Here is a 26712-nt window from a genome sequence, read left to right as displayed (position 1 = left end):
TCCATGGCTCAGCTCCCTAGAGAGCACATGTACGGAGGGAGTGCAACAAGTCCTAGAAAGGAGCAGGAGGACTTCCACCAGGAAGCCCTGTAAGCAAAAATGGACTCAATTCACTGCATGGTGTTCTACCAAGCAATTAGCCCCCCCTGCTGCGCATATACCTGTAATACTAGAGTATTTACTGGACCTCAAGAGAGGCGGACTCTCCCTATCCTTGTTGAAGGTCCACCTTGCCGCTATATCGGCTTTCAGACATGAAGAGGAAGGGCACACGGTGTTCGCCCATCCCATGGTTACCAGGTTCCTCAAAGGGCTGGTAAACCTATATCCCCCTTGGAAACCGCTTCCACCTTCGTGGAACTTGGACCTGGTGCTTAATGCGCTAACGGGACCACTGTTTGAACCCTTAGCCATGGTTTCCCTCTGTCTCCTTACAATAAAGACGACCTTCCTTCTTGCAATCACGTCAGCTCGCAGGGTGAGCGAGCTTGCAGCAGTTATGGCAACGCCACCCTGCACAGTAATTTCCAAGGAGTTGGTAACCTTACGGCTGCATCCAGCCTTTGTTTCCCAAAGTTTCTTCTGAGTTTCATATTAACGAACCTATAGTCTTACCCTCGTTTATCCAAAGCCTCATAATTCCAACAAAGAGGCGCGCCTACACCTCCTGGACGTGAGGAGGGTGCTGGCTTTCTATATAGACAGGACTAAGTCCTTCCGGAAAACGGATAGACTCCTAGTCTCTCTCGCTCCCAAATCAAAAGGAGAAGGTCTCTCTTCGCAGAGAATCTCGAAGCACATCGTATCCTGCATAAAAATGTGCTACGAACTTAGACTCCTTTACTGGCCCCGCCTAGGGCTCACTCCACTAGGGCGGTGGCGGCATCAACAGCCTTTTTCAAGGGCGTTGCGCTAAAAGACATTTGCAGAGCGGTGACCTGGTCATCCTATGACACCTTCGCCAAGCATTATGCCCTTCACAGGGTATTTCAAGAGGATACCCGTCTCTCGACAGCGGTCCTCTCGGGGACAAGCTGCACATAAACCGATTACCCACCTCCTATCTTGGGTTACTGCTGGGTAGTCACCTATCATGGAGCACCCGCGGGGACACTCGAGGAAGAAAGAGAAGTTACTTACCGTAGTAACGGTGGTTCTTCGAGATGTGTCCCCGTGGGTGCTCCACCACCCGCCCATCCTCCCCGCTTCGGATTTCTGTTTAGTATTTTTCAGGAGCATCTGAGGTGGTTGGTCAAGGAACTGGCGGGGACCGGATCACGCACGTGGCTGGGAGCGTGCAAGGGAGTGGTGTGCACCGGCGCATGTGCGGTCCGGCAGAAACTGCTGAAAAGATCCGACCTGTGGCGCCGGGGTGAGCCCAACACCTATCGTGGAGCACCCACGGGGACACATCTCGAAGAACCATTGTTACTACGGTGAGTAACTTCTCTTTCTGCTAGCACACTTTCCAAGTTACGTCTGCATGTAATATAAAATTGTTTCTGAATACCAAATAAACTGATCGAATAAAGGTTCTATGACTGTGGCCTTGTCTATGCTACAAAATGTTTCCCAGTAGAGCTGGACTGGTATATAACCTTCTGAGTGCATTTACAGTTTATACCAGCCAAGTCTTTTTGTTGGCATGGCTTTTATCAGTTTGGCAAGCAAAATGAGCCATACTGGCAAAAACACTCTTATACCAATATAACTACTTCTACACTAGGGCTTTTGCCAGGGTGGAAATGTCACATAAAAAATCACAACCCTAAGCAACATTACTATACTGTCAAGAGTTTCTGATGTAGACCTGGTATGTGATTCCACATTCATGCAACCGACTTACTTTCAGTTGAATTAATCCATGTTGAACCTCTCTACTCCAGCACTCCCCGTAATCTGGCATGATTTTAGTTAGCTGCATGACCACATATTATGAGTGTGGCTAAGTTTTCTGTGGTCCCATAACATTAGTTTTCAGCCACCAGTCCTGGCTCTCAGTTATCTGTGCTGTTATTTCGCTCAAATTTACCTCTCAGTGTCTTCTAAGAGCCAAGTAAGCAATGGAAGCATTGGTAATGCTGCTCAACATTTTTGACCTCTTGTGGTCTGGCAAATTCTCTTGTTCAGCACTGGTCAGGTCCCAAGGGTGCCAGGTTAGAGAATCTCATGGCATTGTGGCTTTTGCTATCAGGGCTGTGCGGCTTTCTCAGTCTCTTTGTGCTTCCCGCCCCTTTTGGCTGGGACAGTGAAAGTTTCCCTTCCTCCAGGAGCCCAGGAAAAGGAAGGGAGGGTGTAATGGTCTAGACATAGCAGAGCAAGCTTGTGCTATCATAACAGCTTAATACTGCTTTCCCCTGCTTCCTCCAGTTGCCATGGGAGATGTTAGCCTGCTTAGAATAACACACATTGGTAAGGAACAGATGTTGACTGAATGTGGACAGAAGGCTGGTTGGTACGCTGCACTGCTGTGTGGTGCTATGACTGCAGATTACTTACTACTGGTTTGGTGTGGAAAGGTGTCCTCTGTCCTATGGAGGAGGTTGGAATAAGGCAGGCCTCCCCAAAAACTTCATCAGAAGGATTAAAGAGTATCTGTCGAGAGCTTTATGCAGATGTGCAGGGGGGATTGATGCGCTGTTCCCAGACACATTGACAAGTTGTTCTGGGGGCCCCAGACTGTGTAGGAGCATTTGCAACACATCACATTCAACTGCCTTAACCCACTTGTAGTATGATTAAAAGTGAGAACTCGCCAAAGGTGCCCTCATCACCATCAGGGTCCGACTGTGAAACATCCTGGGAAGAGGGGATGAAATCCAAAGTTACAAAAAGTTCCTGGCTGTCAGTGAGATCAGCTGCTTTGCTCACCTAGTGATCAGTCATCCTCCTCTTCCTCATCTTCCAAGTCTTCCCTGCTGTTGCCAGAGTCTGCCTGAGGAATGTCTTGGAAGGTATCTGTGGACTCTTTGGAGACGGTGGTTGGATTTCCCCCTAGAATCCCATGCAGTTGCGCATAGAAGCAGCATGTTTGTGACAATGATACAGAATGTCAGTTTGCTTTCTTTGTCTTCTGGTAAGCCGGAGCTCCTTTATTTTCACATGACACTGCTGGGAATCCCTGGTAGATCCCTTTTCCCCTATGCCCTGTGAAATCTTGGTATAGATGCCTGTGTTTCTTTTGCTACTTCATTGTTCCACCAGCACAGCTCCATCTCCTCCTTCCTCACCCTCTCAGTAATAAGGCTCTGGATCTCCTGTATGCCCATGCTGGATCTAATCTTCGACCTAGGGGTTCATGGCCAGATGTGCTGCTGAGTTTTGTTGCCTGCTCCGCTTGCCATACTGGCCAAACAGGAAATGAAATTCAAATGTTCTCAGGCCATTTTCTGTGCACCTGGAGGGCAGTGGAGCTGAAAGTAGTGGCCTGAGTGTTCACATTGGGGCACTGTGGAACACCTCCAGGAGGCTAAGAACATTGAATTTCACAACAATCTGTTTGCACCACTCTGAAGTCAATTGAATCCAGGGTCGATTTTGGCATTACTCCTCGTGAAAAGCAAGAATACCAAAGTTAACCTTAGGAGCCTTTAAAATTGCAGGAATGGGCCTTGTAGTGTGGGCTGATAGCTGGTGTAGGTTGATTGTCTAAGCAAAGATCGACCTGATCTCCTAGTGTGGACCAGGCCTCAGTGGAATTTTTTTCCATACTAAATTTCTTTTCCAGGTTTTGCTGGTAATTCCTAATGAGTTCAGCGCTTTAAAAATCTGCATGAATATATCCAAAATCTGTCTGTTTGGCTTAACAAGAAGCCAAGTCTGTATGGCTCACTTACAGGAAACATGCTGGCAGGCTGGCACTGCATATATATTTTCTGACCTGCCAGGACTGTAGCACTATAATGGAGCTACAGACCTTATTTCCAAGATAATTTGTGTTCCAGGTTACCCCACCCACTGTTACGTCCATGGTGCCCCCCACAAAACAGAAGTAAGGAAGAAAGACCAGAAGGCTTTGTATTGATTTGTTTTCCGTGTTTTGACTATTTGACATTTAAAAGCAATCTTGTCTTTAAATTACTGCAACTTATCTTTTGAATGTATAAGACAGTATTCTTATCTCTGGATCTTCAGGGTTAATTTGGGTATCCAGCATTGTATGCACAATTGCAGATTGTGCTGATTTACTCCTAAGGAGCAGTGGTTCTGAGTAAGAATGCTCCATTTTCTCTCTTTGGAGTAAAAGTACACATTAAAAATGTGAGCGAAATATAAACTAATGTACTGCTGTCTGCTAGAGTTTGCCTTCAGGTTAAAAAAGATGCAGAGTATGAAATGCTAAAGCCTAACCATTAAGTATTAGCTTTTAACTGTTTAACTGATCACATGAAAATCTGCACAATATACTTTAAGTTGCATCTTACTTTAACATTGCAGAACTCAGTTTGTAGGCTGAGTTTGGGAGAGTGCCATCAGTCGTTTTGCTTTACGATCTGAACCGTATTTGTTTTTCTGGCACATTAGCATTTGGTCTCAATGGCTATTATGCACTTCATACAAATGCAGAGAAAATACTTCGGATTAATCTTTCTACTTGATTTGAAAATATTACCTACTAATTGCCCTCCAACACAGATGATGGGGGATACTGAAGCACAGATCAGGACCTGTGAAGTCAGTGGGAGTCTTTCCATTTACTTCAGCACGTTTTGGATTGGACTCTAAAAGTGATTTACTCATAACCAGAACAAGTTAATAGCAGTGCTGGAAATAAAACTTAAGAGTTTCTGGCATTAAGCCTGGTGCTCAGCCCGTTAATTTATGCTCCCTTTTGAAGAGTCAAAGCAACAATGGTAACTTGTACTAAGTTCAATATTTTAAATATCGTAGAATGAGAATGTTCGTGACTGTATTTAAGAAAAACCTGAAGTACTATCAACAGTTAATTCATTTGACCAGTGGTTTGAGTCAGTACTGGGTTTTTAGGGCACCCGGCTCCCCTTCTCAGAAGGGCTCCAGGTGCCCAACCCCTACTCAGTCTCTTCCTCTCAAGGCCCTGCCCGCCATTTGTTCCTCCCTGCTCCCTCCCTCCTCTAGAAGCCACAGGCAAGGCTTCAGGGGGAGGAGACTTGCATGGTGGTGAGCCTTTGGGGCAGAGCAAGGAGGTGGGGCCCACAAAAATTCCAGCCCTGATTTGAGTTATTTCTCTTAAATGCCGTTACTATTCCTCTATCCATTTATTTCAATGAAGCTGTTTTCTCCGTTTGTAAAACATTAATGTAGGTCAACTTACCTGAGTTTATGAAGTGACAGACTTACTTCTATGTACCGCTGAGGGAAGAGCATCTTGCTAAAGCCAGAGTTTCAAGTTTTGATGCAGCAGAGTGGAAGCCTTTTGTGTTGAAATCACACATGGGCTTTGCAGTGGCCAAACTTTAGAGTCCTTGGAGTTTGTGGGAAGAAAAACAGTAAGTTGTTGATCCAATTGCTGTCATTAATTTTGCACTCAAGGTGCAAAGTGTAAGGTTTTTCACAGGAGAGATGAAAAAGTTTTAAAGGGGTTCTGTAATGAATCAGCAGATAAAATTGCGGTTTTTTTGCATATAGAAAGTAAGAAGCAATACCCTCATATTTTTAATGATTACATATTAATTGTACTTTATTTGCAGATGCTTGAGTCATACATACTAAGCACTGGTTTTAAAAATCACTGTTTCCAGATTGCCATACATAAGAACATAAGAATGGCCATACTGGGTCAGACCAAAGGTCCATCAAGCCCAGCATCCCATCTGCCGACGGTGGCCAATGCCAGGTGCCCCAGAGAAGGAGAACGGAAGACAAGTGATTTATCTCCTGCCATCCATCTCCTGCCCTTGTTATGAAGGCTAGGGCACCATACTTTATCCCTGGCTAATAGCCATTTATGGACCTGACCTGCAAAAATTTATCAAGCTCTTTTTTAAACCCTAATAGAGTCCTGGCCTTCACAGCCTCCTCGGGCAAGGAGTTCCACAGGTTGACTGTGCGCTGTGTGAAGAAAAATTTCCTTTTATTAGTTTTGAACCTACTACCCATCAATTTCATTTGGTGTCCCCTAGTTCTTGTATTATGGGAAAAGGTAAATAATTTTTCTATATTCACTTTCTCCACACCATTCATGATTTTATATACCTCTATCATATCGCCCCTCAATCGCCTCTTTTCCAAACTGAAAAGTCCCAGTCTCTCTAGCCTCTCCCCATATGGGACCCTTTCCAAGCCCCTAATCATCTTAGTCGCCCTTTTCTGAACCTTTTCTAATGCCAATATATCTTTTTTGAGGTGAGGAGACCACATCTGCACGCAGTACTCGAGATGTGGGCGTACCATAGTTTTATATAGGGGAAGTATGATATCTTTTGTCTTATTATCGATCCCTTTTTTAATAATTCCTAACATCCTATTTGCCTTACTAACTGCCGCTGCACACTGCATGGATGTCTTCAGAGAACTATCCACTATAACTCCAAGATCCCTTTCCTGATCTGTCGTAGCTAAATTTGACCCCATCATGTAGTACGTGTAATTTGGGTTATTTTTTCCAACATGCATTACCTTACACTTACCCACATTAAATTTCATTTGCCATTTTGCTGCCCACTCACTCAGTTTGCTGAGATCTTTTTGTAGTTCTTCACAATCCCTTTTGCTTTTGACTGTCCTGAACAACTTGGTGTCATCTGCAAACTTTGCCACCTCACTGCTTACCTCATTTTCTAGATCATTGATGAACAAGTTGAACAGGATCGGTCCCAGGACTGAGCCCTGGGGAACACCACTAGTTACCCCCCTCCATTGTGAAAATTTACCATTTATTCCAACCCTTTGTTTTCTGTCTTTTAACCAATTCCCGATCCATGAAAGGACCTTTCCTCCTATCCCATGACCACCTAATTTACATAAAAGCCTTTGGTGTGGGACCGTGTCAAAGGCTTTCTGGAAATCTAGGTATACATTGCAGCACAACCTCAGCTAAATAGATAAACTTGTATATAATATTTTTAGTTCTTGCAGTCTGATGCAATACATAATAGACTCCCCCTGCCCCAAGACCTATACCCCGGATCTCCTTGATTTTTAGTTTAATGGGACTTTAAAAAAAAAAAAACATACGTAATGAAAACCATAGGAGTACCCGCAAGTCAAAGTAACGTTACCATGCTCTGTCAATGGACAGTGTCCTCATTTGTACATGCAGTGGTTCCTTTGTCCTACTGACTGGGAGAAAAGGGAGGATCCCTATGCTATTGGTGTTGGAAGGGGGAGGTATGTATGGACAGAAAAGGGGAGATACAAGAAATGATTGGACTGAGTAAGAAGAGATTGTACTTCCTGGTGACCAGAGAATTTCACTGTAGCGATGCTCATGATGCCCATTTTCCCTCTTCACCTTGAATCAGGTTTCTTCATGATTCACTGTGGGCATTATGCTAGTCCTCTTTTTCTTTGGAGGCTAGAAGGGAACGACAGGGTGGATTTTGCATCATCCCCACGGCAGCTCTGAGGCCCAGGGAAGTAAGCAGGCAGCTAGGTTAAAATGTGTCAATTTAGTAACTACAAAAAATGGTGTAAATTTTCAGTGGAGGTACTCGTTATGGAAGGGGTATGAATATTGGCTAAATTGGACTGGAAGTGGTAGTCCTAGATATTTCAAGGTAAAGTTGTGCCCTAACTAAGCCTCATTTAATGCTTCCTATTTTCCATCCAGCGTGACTGCACTTGTTTCATTTATGAAAATTATTTATGGACTAGAACAGCTAGTTTCTCATGTGCGCATGTTGTGTGGTGGTTTTAGATGAAAAAATTTGATATTCAAGGAAAATAATACAGATTTTAAAAACTGATTTTCAGTACTGAACATTGGACCTTCACGTGCCTGAAAAAAATAAATGAAATTCCTCAGAATAGAAACCCTAATTGTAACTGTCTTTGCTCTTGAAGTATATATGTGATGCTTCCATGCCAAGCACAAGTTGGATCAGAGGATTGATAATGGGATTTGCAAACAGCCAAAGCCAGTAACCAGTGACCTACATGTAAATGACTTTAAATCATTGTCATCTCTCAGCAGTTCAGCTGGGCTCTGTAGAAGACCTATTTCTGTTTTTTGCTAACTAGAACACAGTTGATAGCCCACTTCAGTTTCCCTAGAGAGAGATAATTGAGGCCTTTTTAAATCATTACAGCAAACCCCCTATATATGCAATTTCGACTTTCACGTAACATGGGTTAACACAAGTCAAAATCTGGAGGGAAACCGTGGCTGCTCCTTCCCATGTATATGCAAATACACACCCCTGGGATTCCCAGGGGCTGGGAGCTGGCCGGTGTGCAGCTCCTCCACCAGCTCCCACAGCTGGAGGAAGCCAGGGACAAGCCGTGCCACTGCTGCTATCTTCCCCCCGGCTCCTCCAGCTGGGAGAAACTGAGGAGAAGCCCTGCAACCCCGCCAGTCCTGTCCCCCAGCCCCCCCAGCTATGGGACAGACAGCCATGGTGGTGCGGCTTCTCCCTGGGTTCCCCCACCTGAGGGAACCGGGGGCTGGTGTTGGCATATGGAGCATCTGGCTTCCTGGTGGAGCTGGTGGAGTTTCTAACCCATGCACTTCAACTAGTGTGAAATTCGACTTACGCACAGTTATGTAGGAATGCAGTCAGCGTATAAGACTGGGTTTTACTGTACTATCGGATTGATCTTCTAGCTGCTTAGTGGAATGAAACCTGCCAACCCATGGAAGATAGAGGAGAATAGTAACGTTTTGCGTCCAGAAAGTATCACAAATCCAGGCTCCTGCCCAAGAAAATATAGTTGTAGTAAACCTGCAGACCAAGAGCCTGTATGCCCTCAAAAAACGAATTGCAAGTAAACTTCCCTTATTCCCATGTTGTGAGTAGAAAACTGAGGCAGAAAGGCTGAATCACAGGAGGATTTGGTGTTAAAGACAGGATTAAATTTGGAAGTTCTTTGCTCTAAAGCACATACTCAGATTACTGTATTTAACAATATTCTATCATTTTGGTAATGACCAGAAGCTCACCTATTTAAGACAGAGCTGTGCTTTATGCTTCTAATCTAATAGTTTACATGACCAGTATGATTACTTGTGTGTAGATCAGGCATGTCCAACTCAAAGCCTTGTGAGGGCCACACAAATGAAAACTGGTAGCTTTCAGAGCCACCAAAGAAAATGTACTTCTATCATGAAATGTACTTCTATCAGAAAGTTGTAATTATTTATGATTATAGATTGTTTTAGGCATATTGTATAATTTTCTCAAGTCTTGTTTGAATATAATACAATTATTTAAATTGAGAATTTAATACTTGATATGAATTTTATAGTTTATGATTTTATTAATTCATAAAATTTGATGCATAAAATTATTTGCTCATGTATAATTTTTAATTACATATAAAGTTAAGGTACTTCTTAATTTTTATATGCTACATAACCGGTTTTGTTGAAATAAAGTATAGACAGTGGTTAATCAAATAGAACAGGCTTCTGTGAAAATTTGAGATACTTTTTAAGGTTGAGATTTTGCCTTAACCTGTAATTATTCATTTGATTGCAAAGAAAAAAAAAAAAAGGACATTTATTGATATAAATAATACAATACATTTTGTGATTTTATTATGGAATAAATAAACAAAACATTAGACACGTGACCCCTGCCCAGTTTACACTGCACTTTCACCCCAATTTCTTTGCACGTCCTTCTTGGACATTCTGGGGTTTACACTGCAATTCCCCATTGCACTGTGTTCTCCCATCCTTTCACACTCTTTGGGGCCTGTATTCTCCCCACTGCAGTGGAGCCCCCAGTGCACCAACCCCCAGGCCCCTTGAGCCTTGCACAGCCCTGCCCCCCCCTCAATGCACTGCCCCCTTAACCCCTTGTGGCTTGTATTACCACCCCCCCATGCACTACCCTCCCAACCCTTTGGGCCTTTCTCCTCTCCCCAGCTCCATGGAGTACCTCCCAGACCCCTTGGTGCTTGAACTGCCCCACAAAGCACTCCCTCCAGGACCTATGAGGCTTGCACTGCACACCCCTTACTTTCTCCCCATATAACTGCCTCGCATTCCTTGGCTGCCCCTTGCTCTGTCCCCCCCCCCCGCAGCTCCCTACTTGCAGCTGCCCCGGGCAGGTGCCTTTCTTTGCCTTAGCCTATGTGGGTTTCACTGTCCCTCTCCTTAGTGGTCACACACTCTTCTCTGCCACATATGAGCGGCAGGGAGCGGGACAAACACCAATCCCGGCTCCTCAGGCTGTCCATGTCCAGCACATATATTAAAACCCTCTTGGCTCCCAGAGAAGGGGGTGTGACTGGGCTGGCTGCACCTTGATGTTTTATGAACATCTAGTCGTAGGCTGCAAAAAAAATCTGTTGGGATGCATGTGGCCATCTGGCCACATGTTTGACGTGGCTGGTGTAGATTATCCATGTGAGTTGCACTTTCAGAATCTAGAGGGAGATGATTGATCATACAACATGGTACTTTCCCTTTTCTTCATAAACCTCCTCACCTGTTTGCTTCCTGTGTATTTAATCCTTGCCTCTTTTGCCTGTATCTTTATCTTGGTGCTTTCAATGGCGTATACTGTCAGGTTGGATTGCTGATATTTGGACTTGAAGAGGAACCATGTCAGACCTTTCAATACAGTAGTGAAATCATGTATCATGTACAGCTCTTTGTTATGTGGTTATAAAATAACTGTCAGTGGTAACTATATTCTCATCATTCTTGATAATGGTTTTTGTATAGGTTGTGGCGAGCACCTTATAAGAACTATACTGGCCAGAGAATGTTCACGTGCTTTGCAAACAGAAGATGCCCACCAAGCTCTGCTAGAGACTATGCAAAACAAGTTTATTAGTAAGTATGTAATTCATCAGAACACTGCCTAACTGTACATGTTCTATCATTTTGGTTTGAAAAGAAAAACAATCCATTAAAATATAATCAGATATATTTTTACAGTTCCTCAGGGTGCTACTCAGTGGTGCTGAAACTGTAGGCCGTGATTAAATAGTATGGTGTAATGCATTCATGAATGATAAATTAAACCACAGAAAAATACATGCAGGAAAGGAAAATATATTCATTGGTTGGGAAATCATCGAATGTTAAGTGCCAGGGAACAGATAGTTTAGAGGGAGGAATTTCCTATGCTGAATTACTGACTATAGTATAGGGTGAGTTTGTTAGGAAATAGTGGTTTAATAATCACAGAGGTTATAAAATGCACTTTTTATTCCTCCTTTTTTAATCAAGTAGAAGTTGAGACATTTTCTCTTGATTGAAAATCCTGTGTGTGGATAGATACTAGTTTGTGAATTAAATAATTAATTTTTTTCTTGAAAAAGAAATATATATTTTACTGAAGAGAGTACATAGAAAAGGCAAAAGCTCGTTGTTTTTTCTTCTTCCCTCTCACCATAACGATTATGGTTGTGGACCCTGTTTGGTCAGTCATTCTGTGTCTTGTATTTTTGACTTTTGTTTTATGGTTGGATGAAAAAATGTATGTACAAAACTTAAGTAAAATAAAAGTAAGAAAACAAATGGCATCCAAAGATTGCATTAGATTTTCACCATCTAAGCAATTCTAGATAAACCTAGAGTCTATGCTGAATAGTAACAAAGAGAGAGTCATGCTAGTCTATACACTATTGAAACAAAACAGCAGTCCAATAGCACTTTAAAGACTAACAAAATAATTTATGAGATGATCAGCTTTTGTGTGACAGGCCCACTTTTTCAGATCGTAGCCATATCAGAACAGACTCAATATTTAAGGCACAACTATTGAGTCTGTTCTGGTATGGCTATGATCTGAAGAAGTGGGCCTGTCGCACAAAAGCTGATCATCTCATAAATTATTTTGTTAGTCTTTAAAGTGCTATTGGACTGCTGTTTTGTTTTGCTAGAGTCTGTGTGTTACAAGAAACTTTTGGCATATGTAATATTTCAGACTATGCTGTAGTCTAATCATCTAGCATTCGGAAATAAGAGAATTGTTTCAGTTCCTATGTAGTTGGGTTTAGGGTATGCGTCCCTTAAGAGTGCATGTACCTTCCTCCTTGGTGATGTGGTCAAGGCAGCACTTTCCTGGAAAGCTTCTTCATTGCAACTAATTATTTATTTTCATGTCAATCTATAAATCCCATGTTAAACATTCACACAGAACAATGTGTAGAGTGAGAGTCTTTAGCACAGTGATTCTCAAACTGAGTTCTAGCAGCAAGTGGCTCTCTAATGTGTCATCTTCAGATTGTGGCAGCATATGATATTTGCTAAGTTGGTTTCTTGAACCACTTCAGTCTGATTATCATTAATCTAGTGCAGCTAGACGGGATAAAGAGAGGGCAGTGAAAATCTGATAAATTTTGTAATGTGCCTGGTATCAGGCTTGAAGTTACCTGTATTGATAAGAAAGTACATATAAGTATGTTCAGAAGGCAAAGAAAGCAATTTTTATAGTCACTGCAAGTGTCTTGCTATTAACTCCTCCACTTAGAGAGCTTGATCACCATCCTGAGCACTGTCTCCACCACTACATGCGTGTGATATCGGGAGAGACGCAGTTTTTCAGGTCCCAATGGAATATTTGTAACGTAGTAGTGCCTGCACCAGCACCCTGCTGTGTTAAGCACATTATAAAGACAGAACAAAGACGGTGTCTGCATAAAAATGCTTATCTAAGTATCACAAATATATATTTTAGTACATTTAAGCATGTACCCCTGAGCTTACTGACACAGAATGGGCAATAGTCTGCTTCAGAAAAGAAGCTATGTTGTAGCCAGGATTCACACATTTTTGTAACATTATTGTGTAATTCGGAACAGTTTTGTGAAGGTGTTGGGCAAATGCCAGTCAGATCAATCCAAATCTTTGTCTTGAAAAGCTGTTCATGGCAGTTCTAATTTATTCTAATGGGAGAAAAAGTAAAAGGAAATATTATATCTGGCCCAGTTCAAGATGGCATATGCTCTCTAGAATACTTACATTACTAATTTAAAGAAAACGAAAAATCAGTCCTGTAGCACCTTGAAGACTAGCAATGTTATTTATTAGGTGATGAGCTTTCGTGGGACAGACCCACTTCTTCAGATCCAGAGTATCCTGATTATTGAGCCAAAGAGAATTTAAAAGAAAGATAGAAAAAAAAATGTTGTGGGTGTGTCCCACAAAACTGATCATCGAATAAATAATAGTTAGCCTTTAAGGTGCTACAGGACTGATTTTTTGTTTTGTGCAAATACAGACTAACATGGCTACCTCTCTGAGACTAATTTAAATAAGAATATTGTTAGACCCAGAACTTTGTTTTGATTTGCAGTAGGCTGGATAAATGCATTTCATGTCTTTTTAACTACTTTTCATGTTAGCAAACTGTACCCATAAGAAAATGATTTGCAAGAATGGTTCTTTAATAATACTATGTTAACTAGCTGATTATAGACCAAAAGCTTTGGAACTGGTTAAGAAGCAAATGGGTGTGGGAGGGGGGGTTGGGTAATATAAATACAGTCATACCCTGAGATATGCCCATTCAGGTTACGAGAATTCAGCTTTACAAGGAGTTTAATTTAATATCTCTACTTGGGCTTACGAGGCATTTCTTCGCCTTTACAAGGACTGATTTGGCTTTTGCATGCCTTGCCAGCAGCTGAGTGCGACTGTGAGGTCATCTTCGCAGTTGTATAGTTGGTGCATGTTGCGTTGAGTTCTCTGAGTACTCACGGTTTGATAGTTTATAGCCGTGATAATCTCATACATCTTGCCCCCTAAAATGAAGAAAGTGCTAGAAAAAACTAAGTAAGGAGCTAGAAAAGCCAAAAAAAGACAGAAAAGCCATACCTTTAAGTGTAAAATTGGTTGTGATCAAGCGTATTGGTGAAGGACAGCATAACAAAGATGTGATGCAGGTACTCCATTTGTCTTCGTCTACTGTGCGTCCTATCTACATGCAAAAGTAAAAAATACTGAAAACTGCTGAGACTGCTGTTGGTGGTGCAAGTTTAACAACGTTGTCTTTGATTAAGCACCCCGTTATGCAGAAACTTGAGAAACTTTTGTTGCAATGGATAGAGGCTTTGACGAAATGCCACATGACTCTTAGCTTTCTTCTCATAAGAGAAAAGGCACTATCATAGTTTGAGTGATTGAAGGCACAGGCAATTGAGGAGGGTGATGAGAAGACCAAGGATTTGAACTTTAAAGTCAGTAATGGATGGTTTGACCGCCTCAGGAAGAGGGGATTCTTGCATAACCTCAAGGTTGCAGGCGAGGCAGCATCCACCAATCTTGCAGCAGGCAGTGCTTTTCCTGAAAAATTGAAGAAAATTATCCAAGAAGGTGGCTACACTAACAAGCAGATTTTCAATATGGACGAGACTGGCTTGTTTTGGAAGCAAATGATGTCTCGTACCTACATCTCCAAAGACGAAAAGCAAGCCAAAGGACATAAAGCCTCTAAAGACAGGTTGATGTTGTTGCTTGGTAGCAATGGTGAGGGCAACGTAAAGCTCAAAGCTTTGCTCATATACCATTTGGAAAATCCATGGGCTTTGAAAGGTATCAATAAGATAAGCCTTCCAGTGATTTGGTGTTCATGTAGAAGCTCATGGGTAACCCAACAAGTGTTTCTAGACTACACGCAGAATTACTTTTGTCCTTTCGCCCAAAAATATTGCAAAGAAAATAAGCTAGACAGCAAAGCACTTGTAATCATCGACAATGCTCCAGGCCATCCAGCAACAATTGTTGATTACGGTAGCAATGTTCAGGTTGTATTTTTGCTTCCGAACACAACATCTTTGCTACAGCTGATGGACCTAAGTGTCATTGTTACATTTAAGGCTTACTATGTGCAGCTTGTGATGAAGTATCTCGTTGATGGTTTGGACAAGTGTGACAAGGTGACAGTCAGGGAATTATGGAAAAATTACAACATAAAAATGGCCACTGAAAACATAGCAACTGCTTGGGACAACGAACAATATGAATGCTGTTTGGAAAAAACCTTTTCTTGGGGCTGTGCACAACTTTCAAGGTTTTGAATCTGTGAAGAAAACGATCTGTGATGACGTACAGCTGGCAGCAAAAACAGGTTTTGACGAGGTCGACATTAAAGATGTGCAAGAGGTGTTGGAATCTCACTCTGAAGACCTGACGGATGACAAGCTAATTCAATGAGAAGAAGAGCGTTTGAAGGAGGAGGCTGAAAGTTTGAAAGAAGGGAAATTCGACAGAGGAAGAACCAGTAAAAGAATTTGGCACGAAACAGTTACACAATTTGTTCTCCATTATCGATAGTGCCTTTGCTTTGGTGGATGAAAACGATGGCAATTTTGAAAGAGCTTGGAAAGCTAAAATTCTCATGTGAGAATCGATTGAATGTTACAAACAACTGTATGATAGAAATGTGTGAGAAGGCAAGCAGACAAGTGTTTTGTTTTTTTTTTTTGTCCAGCCACCCTTGCTGCTGCTGCTGCTGCTGCTGCTGCATCTGCTGCTTCCAAGCCTCAACCTTCAACATCCTGGCATCTCTCGTCCTCCCATTGCAATAGAAGAGGAAGAAGAAGACAACGTGACGATCCAGAAATGGAGTATGAAGAACTCAGCCACTCTTCGTCCTCCTCACCTTTGCCTTCATTTTCTACTCCATTCTCACCAACGCCACTATCACCAACCAACGAACAACAGTGACTCTCCTCATCTTCTCACCTTTCCACGCGATGTCAACTTTTTCACTGTGTGATATCATTTGCCTTGTTTTCCTTGATTTCTTTTATCTTTACTGTTCTGTTCTTTTTTGCATTAAAAGTTGAATTACATAAACATTGAGTATCATATGTATGTTTTGTTTGTAAGTCTTAAGTTTAGGGTGCATAATAGCTACAAAAGAGCTTAACGAGAGCAGGTAAACAGCCATATTATAGAGTAATTAATGAAGGGAAAATGCCTTGTTAGGTTGTGTTATGATAACTAATGCTAACTATTGAAGTAATTGTGTTCATTTTAATGGGATTTGGTATTGTTTTAGCATAAATGGGTGTAAATTTTGGGGCTCAGGAATGCATGAAATTTTTTCCCATTGAAATTAATGGTAATTACATTTTCGACTTACGAGAATTTGCTCTACGAGGGGTTTTTCAGGAACGAATTACCCTCGTAAAGTGGGGGAAGACTGTATTATTTTATGTTGGTTTTGTTTTTTGTTAATTACTACGTGCAAAAATTCTCATGCAGTAATTCTTCAGTAACCTATTGTTTCTTGGTGATAAAAAGCTTTTGAACCAGTCTTAAATAGTAGACTGCTCTATTTGTAAATGTTAAGGAGGTAATATACCCATGTAATACAGATACACCAAGTGCCAGCTCTGACAAAGGCCTGGGCATCAGCTGACAAATGCATAGCTGGAAACCAGGCCAGTTCATTCATGTATTGGTAGAGCTCAAAGTAATGGTTAAACATGTAAATGTATTTAGTGTCTAAAGGGCATGAAAACAAATACTGCATGGTTTCACTTAACTTGTTTCTGGTTATAACGTAATAGCAAATATTTATTTCGCACATAACTAAGTAACTCTTCTAACAAGAAAGAAGGCTCGTGTAATGGAAATGAAGAACTTGAACACAAAAGTCCTAATTCTTGAGCATTTGAAGGCCAATGTACATTGTGTGTGATGATCAAAGATGAAAGACTGAATGCATTCCTTTCTCTATCATCAAAAAAGAGCCCACATGGGTCATCATCCTGCCAGCTTCTTTTCTGTGAGAAGAAGCTCTTTGTATGGACACAAGAAAAAATTCTTAATCTCTGGACCATTTGGATTGTAACAGGGCAGAATAATTGAATTATAGATTGTGATCCCCAGAGTTACTCTGGGTAGTCCTGAGATGCTTTTGGAAACAGGCAGATTACTACATCTCCGCACATGTTAAAATGATGGACTCATTCGTACATATATTTTTACCTGCTTTACCCTCTCAGTAACTCTCATTCCTTTTTCCTAGCTAATAAAACTTAAGTTAATTTACTATTGCAGGTGTCAGCAATCACTGGCACATGTGCCAGGAGTGGCACTCAAGCTGATTTTGACTGGCCGGCCAGGCACGAGTGCCTGGCAGCCTGGGTGTGAGGGATGCAAATGGGTGGAGTTGCTGCCTATGTCCGGAGGGCGGGTGAGGGATGTGCACCTGTCACTGGTGGATGGTGCCAGCTGCCTGCATGTTGCAAAGCTCTTTTGTGGTTCTGCACTGGCTCCCTGGTGGCCTGCAGTGCAGTGGCAGCTGGTGGCTGCAAGCCCCTTACGGTGAAAGATACTGGTGCATTAGGGAGCTTCCTGTGGGCACAGCCAAAGCCTCCTGGCTTGCACTCTGGGCACAGCACTCCGCCCTCCTCAGTGCAGCTGAGGCAGCCTCTGCAGCCACCGCTCCTGGTGCCCAGCTCCTCAGGGGAAGGACCCAGCGTGCCATAGCTGCTGCAGCCAAGTAAGAGAGTCCCAGTCCCCTCCCCAGTCTGGCTTGGCCTTCAGGCTAAAAGTGAGGCAAGGGTAGAGCGGCACCCGTTGCTGCATTTCCCCTTCTTCCCCCCGCCATTTACTCTGCTCTGCTCTGGGGAAGGGGATGGTCCCCTCTGCTCCTCCACCTCTGCCATTTGCCACCTCATTCCCTAGGGACCAGGACTGAGCCCCCCCCGACCCCAACTTCCCAGCTCTGCCATCTGCACCTACCTCCCCCAGGGATGGGGACTGAGTCCCCTGCCCCTTCATGCCTGCCATCTGCTCCCCACCCATAGCAACAAGGATTGAGTTCCTCTGCTCCCTGCCTTGCTATCTGCCCTGGGGAGGGGATTTTTCAGTCCTTTTGCCCACGGTTTGGCATGGGGACCGAGCCCTCTTGCTTTCCATTTCTTCTCTGTCCTGGTACCTTGCCAATCACTGCCCTCATGCTTCGGGCAGGTGGTTCATTCCAGTAAGGTGTGCAGAGGTCCTGCTTCCTCAAGGCTTCCCAGTTCCTTCCCTTCAGCCTGCTTGCCCCCAGCACATACCAGCCCTACTTCTTCTGCACTGCAGGGCCCGCCCTCCTGCCACCAGCCACAGCTGAATGGTAAAGTTCTGCTTCTTAATTTATTTATTAATGAAACTGTTGTAAACAGGGCTGCTAGTGACTTTAAAAAGTATCACTGGGACTTCGGTTGTGCAGAGAGGCCAAAAGGTCAAATTTCGGCGCTCTGCCTCAGAAAGATTGCTGACCCGTGCACTATAGAATTGGCTGCCAACGTTGTCTTTTGGTGTGAAATCTAGGAGAGAAATCAACCTGTGTTTGTAATTGGTCTCTAGGGACTGTGTGCAATTTGAATATTTTATTTTATTTTATTTTTAATGCAAGTGACCATTTGTCACATAGTCTAACTTGCATGAGGAACTTTTAAGGGAACAGTCTATGACTCCATGAGAAGACTGATTTCACCAAGCCAGTAACAAATGTGAACTCCCAGGTCACTATATCACTTACAGAACATAACATTTGGGGATGTCTATCTTGTAACACTGGTAGTAGCTCAAAAGGCTAAAGAATCTGTTAGTCTATAAGGTGCTACGTGACTGTTTTGTTTTCTCTGCTTTTGATAGTCAGCCCAGAGCTAAGCCCTCGTAGTCATGAGCGATTCCAGGGAGCGTGACCATGTATTAGATAAATTCAGTGTTCTTTGGTATGAAATCTAAATCTGGTATAAACAATGTTAAAGGGCATCATTATGTTGAACTCTGCTTAGCCTTTTATCTTCAGAAACGGAGCTAATAGTGAAGAGTGTAATGGAGAAAACAAAAGTGTTGCTTGGTAAAGAACTTGACAACTTTAGTAAACTCTAACCCCTGGAATATTCCTACTTGTTGGTAGTTTTTCAGTGCTGGCTGTCAGGTCAGGCAAAGCTTTTAGAGTTGTATCCAAAGACAAGGCTCCACATATTTAGAATAAGGATGCCGGGGCAGGCTGGAGTGAGAAGAATGGAATCAAAGTAAGAAAGAGAACTGGATTGTTCATAAAACAGGACTGTCCCTTTTGAGTGCATTTCTTTCCTGAGTCCAGATGGATGAATTCTTGGTGTGCCCTTTGAATCCCAGATACAGCAAAGCACTGGAGCCTCAGTCAAGTCAATGGGACTTAGGCACACAGTTACGAGTACTTGGTGAGCTGAAGTCTTTTCCTGCCTACCCATCCTCTCTTGTCAGGCAGTTCTTCATATTATGGCTTTCCTTAAAAACTGTGCTTGTGCATTTTTCAGAGTGGACTCTCATGCACAAGCACAACATCAAGACATGCTTAAGTTGTAGAAGATTTGGGGAATGTATTGTCAGTAGGATGTTCATTTAGAACCAGATAATGAGAGGACAGTATCATATAATAGTCACAGTCTACGCAGGTGGTAAGTGCCTAGATAATCTTTGGGACTTCATGACTCTGCTGTTACATGCAAGGGGGTGGGAGGAGAAGAGAAGGTGCGCTGTGGAGGAAACGCAAGTGAAATAATAGGTTAGAATAGCGCAATATTCAAGGAGCAAATACTGAGTAATAAGAAAGAAAATAGCAAAAGTATTGAGAAGAAAAAAATGAGGGCTATGATTGTTAATTTAAGTTTGTTCTGAAAAGCTATACCAGGTTACAGAAAGTAAAAAGAGACGATCCTGAGAAAGCCAGTAAAGTTCTTTTAATATAGTTTTTTGTGGTAAAAAAAAAAAAAAAAAAAAAAAGCTATGACATGTAAAGCTATGACATAACCGTCTCAAGAACACTGTTTACATATAGTTTTATCATAGGGTATATCAGTCCTTGATACTTCTGACAGGTGCAGTCCAAGAATCTGAGAGAGATGGGCAGATTTATTTGAGTGTTGTATGGTAGGGCATCTTTGTTTTTTTGTGTGTCTACCCTGGATCTTCTCTACTGACTGCACATTAAGGAGACACCTCCAAAGCAGCTCTTCCTTTCAGTGACTAATTGGAAAAACATCTTACTGTGTAAAAGATGTGCCAGAAGCCATAGATAAACAAGCTGGTTTGCAGGAGGAACAGAGAGGCCGTTCACTAGTGGCAAACTTTGGACTATTTAACTGAGGCGGGTTTTGGCAATGTAGGAATAAAGTGGAATGAAAAGTGTGATTAATCTTATTTGGTGTGACAGAACAAAATTTTTGAACTAGGACTGTGATTACATTTTTTTTAAAGGCAATCATCCTTCCTGGAGATGAAGATTCTCTGACTACAGGCATAGTTCAGTCTCTGGCTTTGTCCCAGCGTGCTCTGTGAACTTAAATTGATCATTTTGTTTCAGTATTCCTTAGTTTTCCCCTTTTATAATAGTCAGACTTATACCCAAATTCACCAAGGTTGAGAGAGTTAACTCACTCCTGTTTCCAAAATTCTTGGAAAGAAAAAAGCAGACAAGGTGAATATCATTCGTTGTCAAAATGCACATTCCTTTTGTTAAGAATAAAGAAAAAAAGTGTGCTTATTTTGTAATGTGCGTTATTATGTATTTCAGTTACTGCTTTCCAGAAAATACTGGTGCATGTTTGATGGTGATCCATTACTCATGCTTACTATTAATGTGTAATGGCATCTGTGAATACATACAGAAAATCCAGCTGAATCTTACTGCTTCCAGTAACATATCAACATTGGAGTCTCAGACTTACCAGGGCAATTTTGAGAGTGCTTGGTAATTCTGAAAAAGAGAGGCACAGTTAATTCTTGCAAAACATTACCCAAGGGGAAAATAAGTTTTATGCTTAAATATTAAACTATGTAACTCTTATTTTCTTGTGAACTTTCACAGATGTTGTTTTTCGCTAACATAAAGCTGTATCATACCATATACCACAAAAGTTTTCCTTCTACTGTGAAATGCCTAGATAAATCAGATTAATAGCCTAAAACAGACAACAGGCCTGTGTTTTTGTTGTTGTTACTTTGTTTCATTTTTTGTTCCTCTTCTTAAGCCTGTGTTTCGTGATCACATTATACTTCTAATGAAATACTTCTGGACCAAGCCTAAAAGAATGGTTTGGTAAAGCAGAACTGAAGTTGGATAGTCAAAAGGTAAAATGTACCGTAGCTGTATTGAACCCATGAGTAGGTGATTTGTCTTTTGCTATCAGATCGTTGCTTCCTGCTACAGAACTCTTGAAATCTCCACAGAACCTTGGAGATTCTTGCAGTTTTAGGGAATGCCTGGTTTAGACACTTGGAGCTGTTTAAATAGCAGGTGATGAACAAATGGCAGATGTGATTCTTTCATCACTTTGTTTAGAGCCAAAATATTACAGATAACACAATTTCTGGTTGAGTAGAAGGTGGGGAAATTAAATGCAGGCTTTGTGAATGGAATGGGTGAACAGTAGATTGGTGCACAAATAGGAATGTGAACACAAATACATTTCATATAAAACAGTTATTTTGTTTCCCATCCATTCCTTTCAAATGTGGCTGAGTTTGTGGAAGGCAGACTTGAGACTAAATGCTTGTGCCATCTCTCAGGCAAGAGATTCAGACTTTTAACCATTGAAATATTATGACTTGTTGTTTAGAGTTTCTTATAAAGTATTAAAAAAAACCTTTGAAAACCACAAACAGAATCTGATGCCTGTTCAGGCCTAGGAGGGGAAAATATTTTCGAGTCTTTTTTCCTTAGGTTACTGTATTAACATATTTTAGGGTTCTGTTTGTACATGAGAGAACTGATATGCTTTTGTTAATTATCACTGGGAAACTTTTGTGTGTCATTTTGGATACACTTAACTAGAACATTAAATAATTCAGTAGAAAATAGCTAAATGAAGATGAGGTTACAGCTCAAGTTCTTTAAAAAAAAATCCATTATTTGTGACTTTGTGTAATTTGGATTCAGTCCAAAATATAAAATTAGAATTATTGGTGTTGTGGTACAATCTCTTGATGTCAGAGGATGAGGGCAGAACTCTATTCTCTTTTTCGTGGACCTCTGTGTAGCATTTGTCCATGATCCTTCTGTCCAGTCTGAGGGAGATTGTCAAGGTCAAGGGAAAGGCAGTGAAATTGTTTGAGATCTTCCTGGAGGGATGACCCTAAAGGGTGTGGACGGGGAACTTCAAGTGAGATAGCATCTGCTGGCAAGGGTGCAGAGTCTCACAGGATCAATTTTCTTTTAGCTCTTCTTCAATACTTATCTTCAACCACGGGCAGAAATGGTGAGAGAACGTGAACCCAAGTATCAAGATAATGTGTAAGTCTACCTAATCTTCAAACTATTATTACATATCTGGTGCCAGTCTGAGAGTAGTTTAGGAATGAATACCAGCTGGCTGCAGTTGAGCACTGGGAAGCTGGAGATCATACTTACTGGAAAAGGAAAATGCTTTGAGGACTGAATGCTCTTGAATTCCTTAAGTACACCAAGTTCTTGCACAGTAGCTTCTGCAAGTAAAGTGTCATGCCTTCTATAGCTGGCTGTGTGACGGCACCCCATTCTGGTGGATGATACCTTGACTTCAGTTATTGTACTTCCTTATTGCTCTTGACTTGACAGCAGCAAAACAGTTTATTCTGATTATGAAAACAGCAGCTATTTGGAAACATAATACAGCTGCATGCCTCAAACCTGCCCTCTATGATCTCTGTTGGCTTTCTGTAGAGTAGAACATTAGATTCAAGATCTTGGTGTTTATCTTCAAGGTGCCTTATGATTTGGGCTCAGGATGTCTAAAATCTCCTAAAGTGCTGGGATGAAGATCACAATTGTGAATACCGTTCCTCAGGTACAAGGTAATGGCTTATATAGTAAGGGTAAGACTCTCTCAGGACCTAAGAATGTTAATTTCACCCCCTTCTGTTTCAAATTCAAGGTATATTTTGTTGACCTTGCTTTCACAAGAGCTTTCGCATTTATGCGCTCATGTACAAACCATCTTTTTGCTGGAGGGGAGAGGTGGAAAACTGGCCGCTGGTTATGCATTACTGGCTGGCCAAGTTTTGAAATCTTATTTCCATATTTAGAATGTTGATTAAATATATAATGATACTATTATTTAATGGAGCAGTATCAACTGCCAAGGAAAATATGTTTAGAAAAATTGTATTTTAGAATTTTTTTATATAATTTACTTGAGTTACTGATGATCTTATATTTCGTGATTCTTGGTGGAAAACATCCCATAAGGGATTTATGAGAAATTATCTTTCTTTGAAAAAATGAAGCTTCTCATTAGCGTACTCATTCAAATTGCCCCCTAGCCTCCAGTCTTTTTATGGGAATTTAGACACCCATGCCAGGTTCCTTAAATAGATTTTAATTTTTTGTTTATAGTTCAGACAAGTTTTTCACTCGAAGTGAAATATTTATGCCTCCACAGAGACCAGCACAGGGCCTACACACCACTCAAATCCCCATTAAGTCTAACTTGTCTTCAGCAAGAGGAATTTCACCTTCTCTGCTTCCCACAACATCACTTCTGTGATTTATACTGGGATGTTTGCAAGCTCATAACTTAAACATTGCTTTTTGGCATTGTAATTTATTATGGCATATATCCATTTAAAAAAGTGCTTGCCATGCTTTTTAAAATTCTTGAATAGTCTCTAATACTAGATTATAACTGTTCTATAAAGTAAACTTTTTAAGGGAGGGGCTAACAAGTGTTAGCAAACTGGTCTTCAGTGTCCTAAAATTACATGTATGTGGACCATCCAGTTGAAATCTTTCTTTGTAATCATTCTGTGATTGCACCTGGGACACTAGTAGTAAATACAATTTAGCAAGGCAGGCTGAAGACTTAAACTTGAACGCTAAATGTAATTGACTAACCTACGGTGCTAATGGAAGATGTGTTGCTGATTTGTTTATGGAGAGTCAAGGTCCACTAGACCAGCTGTATTCTGATGTCTATACTTGCATTTCAGTTGCTGAGAACTTTTGGAGGATAACTCTAAAAGGCAACCAAATTCTGGCAGAAAGTCTGCCTAGAGGACCTTGCAAACCCAGCTCTAGGCAGAAGGGTTTAATGTTCTTTGGAGCTGCCAGGGTGGGAACTCTCCTAATACCCCATTAGGTTGTGGTGATTGATGAAGAAAAGGTCTGTGGTCAGACTGCCAGGGGACAAAGTTACACAGCATGGCCACTTCCTAGCTATGCCATGGGGCCATTCCAACACCCACAACCTTTGCAGCACACACATGGTGTTCTGGAAAGGAAGAAAACAGCCATAGAGGCATTGCTGTCCCTTTCCCATGTGTGCAGGGAGAGATCCTGCTCAAAACAGGCTGTACCATGCTTCAGTGAGAGAAACATACTATATATATTAACCATAAATATACTTAACAATCTTAAGTAATAAAAAACTTACATACAATTAAAATATGTTAACACTCTCTTGTGGAATGAAACTGGCTAAAAAGTTAATAGAAACAGTGTAGACTAAAGCATTTTGAATGTGTGCTCCAAGAGAAACTTCAGTTGGCACCTTATTAAACTAATGCTTGATGAAGGAGGTTGGACTGTCTGAGTCAGGTGGTTCTTTCCAAGCAGATCATGGTGCCTAGTGATTCTTTTCTTAAAAAGAGAACTGAAATGCTTTTTTTTCATTTTCTCCATAAAAGTCATTAGTTGGTTTAAAAAGTTTCATTTTTGGAATTTGGAATCCTACAACAATCTAGTAAAAAGTACTTGGTTTTTAATGGCGACCTTGAAACACTAGCATGCAGTCACAATATTAATATGGAAAGGAAGCCTTAAAATGGAGGACCAGGATTTGCCAGTACTTAGTCCATGTATGGGTAAGTTTGGTCTGAAAGCCCACAACCTACCTTATTAGCTGAGCTCTGCAGTTTACTGCCATGAAAATGAAACAGACGGAGGCCCAAGGAACCCTTGAAGAGCTCCTAATCTAACTGGTAAAGAAGCCAACATCTCTCCTTTCCTTCAGTCCAGAATCTGATTAATAAATTTAACTGAAAATCTGAAATTGTCAAGATTCTCCTTTGTGTGCACAGGTCTTCACCATCAAAACAGCATTGTTTTACTTATTTGTATGTCTTTCTGTTTTTTGTGTTTTGTTTTTTTTAATAATCCTTCTAATGTAATATGTGTGGACAGGTAGAGACTACCAGTTATTTTATGTAATATAACATAATAGAATAAAACACTGAAAACAATTAAAAAAGCTTTTCTGAAACATTCATCATTTGTTTAAGACAATGAGCATGTGGCTTCTTAAATTGTCTCTAGATTCACTTGCTGCTCTTGTGAGTTGTGCTATGGGTTTTTTGTGCTAACACTGGAGAGCGTTTTAAAAACACAGTTCTGAAGGTACTTTTAGCAGTTCTTGCTTGTACTTCTGTGTAGAATGGTCTGCTTATGTTGTCCTAAATGCACACACGTTTTAATGGTATGTACTTCATTCACCTTTATAAATGTTTTAAAAACTAGCATGTAAAGTCTCAAGCAGAGTATTTGGTTTTTGTTTCTTTAACAATCCACTTTATTTTTAATTACTACATCTGTGGATCCGGACATTTTTTGTGCTCACCCATTTAACAAATGAAGAGTCATGAAATTAAAAGCTGACTCTCCATTTATTTTATACTTATATCAATTATCTTTATCAAAGATACCCTCTGTAGCTGTAGCACAAAGTTTAGAGTCATGTATAGCATCAACATACATAAGCCAAATGACTTCATTTCAATTTCAGGTGTGCACAGGCTTTTAGTAAGTCCAGTAGCACAGTAGATAATTCACATCTTTGTGACTAATGGCCTCCGACGCTTCTTTAATAAGATACTGTGAAAGTATTATTTAAAACAGGGAAACATGACTTCATTTGCACTGTATCAGTACTGCTTAACAGTGTTGCCACTCAAGTTCTTATCTTTCCAGAATAAAGGTTTATGTCCACATTCTCAAGACATAAAAAGTTAATTATAAGAAAGCTAGTAGTTGTTCCTGTAGCATGGCGGACAGTAGACTGGTACAGTAGGGTCTCTTAGGTTCGTAAATTCAATTATTTGCTAGAGGCCATGCACAGCTGCTTCTCCGGGGCACAGAGTGCTGGCAGCTGCGGCTTCCTTGGGGCTCTGGGCAGGAGTGGCTGCCAAACAGCATTTGTGAAATTCAACATTTGCAAGGGTTCTCAACATGGAACCCTCACGAATGTTGAAACCCTACTGTACTATAAATATGCTGGGGGACTGAGCTGGTAAGAGTAAATGGAATACTACTTCTGCTGAGTTTTACATTTGCTGTAGATTGGATTTAGCTAACAACTATCATCCAATATGAGATCTTTAATTCTCTAAATGAAGACCTGGCACCAAGTCTGGGTGTCTAACAAGCAGATCCCCACCACCACCAAATAACCGTAAAAACTGGGTACTCTTGTCAGTCTCGGAACTTGGAAGCCAACTTGTCTATGCCAGATATGTGCCCCTCCAGGGTGTAGTTAAAGTCAGAAGCAAACTGGAAGGGTCATCTCCTCCCCTATGGAGCTGGGAGCTTGCTCAAATCCGCGCTGCCTGTGGATTAATAAAAGACCAGCTAATGCTATCAACCACCAGCTAAACGGTAAAGTTCTGCATCTTAATTATTTACTAATGAAGCTGTTGTACATAGGACTGTT

General features: G+C 41.3%; 1 protein-coding gene across 4 annotated transcripts in view; it reads left to right on the top strand.

The window, feature by feature from the left end:
• The window catches only part of TASP1 (taspase 1), a 167344-nt gene that overhangs the window by 100443 nt on the left and 40189 nt on the right, over nt 1-26712 (top strand). For 2 of the 4 annotated variants that reach the window (XM_074989365.1, XM_074989363.1), the window contains one exon: nt 10814-10924. The exons of 1 other annotated variant lie outside the window; for it this stretch is intronic. In XM_074989365.1, coding sequence (XP_074845466.1) covers nt 10814-10924 — 111 coding nt within the window. Of the gene's footprint in view, nt 1-10813; nt 10925-15530; nt 15818-26712 lie in introns of those variants that run through there. One more of the 4 variants, XM_074989364.1, reaches the window with a different exon arrangement.

Source organism: Carettochelys insculpta, chromosome 3, assembly GCF_033958435.1.
Source record: "Carettochelys insculpta isolate YL-2023 chromosome 3, ASM3395843v1, whole genome shotgun sequence".
NCBI classification, from domain to species: domain Eukaryota; kingdom Metazoa; phylum Chordata; order Testudines; family Carettochelyidae; genus Carettochelys; species Carettochelys insculpta.
The sequence above is the reverse complement of the archived record's forward strand: the minus strand, read 5'-3'. Positions and strand labels throughout refer to the sequence as shown.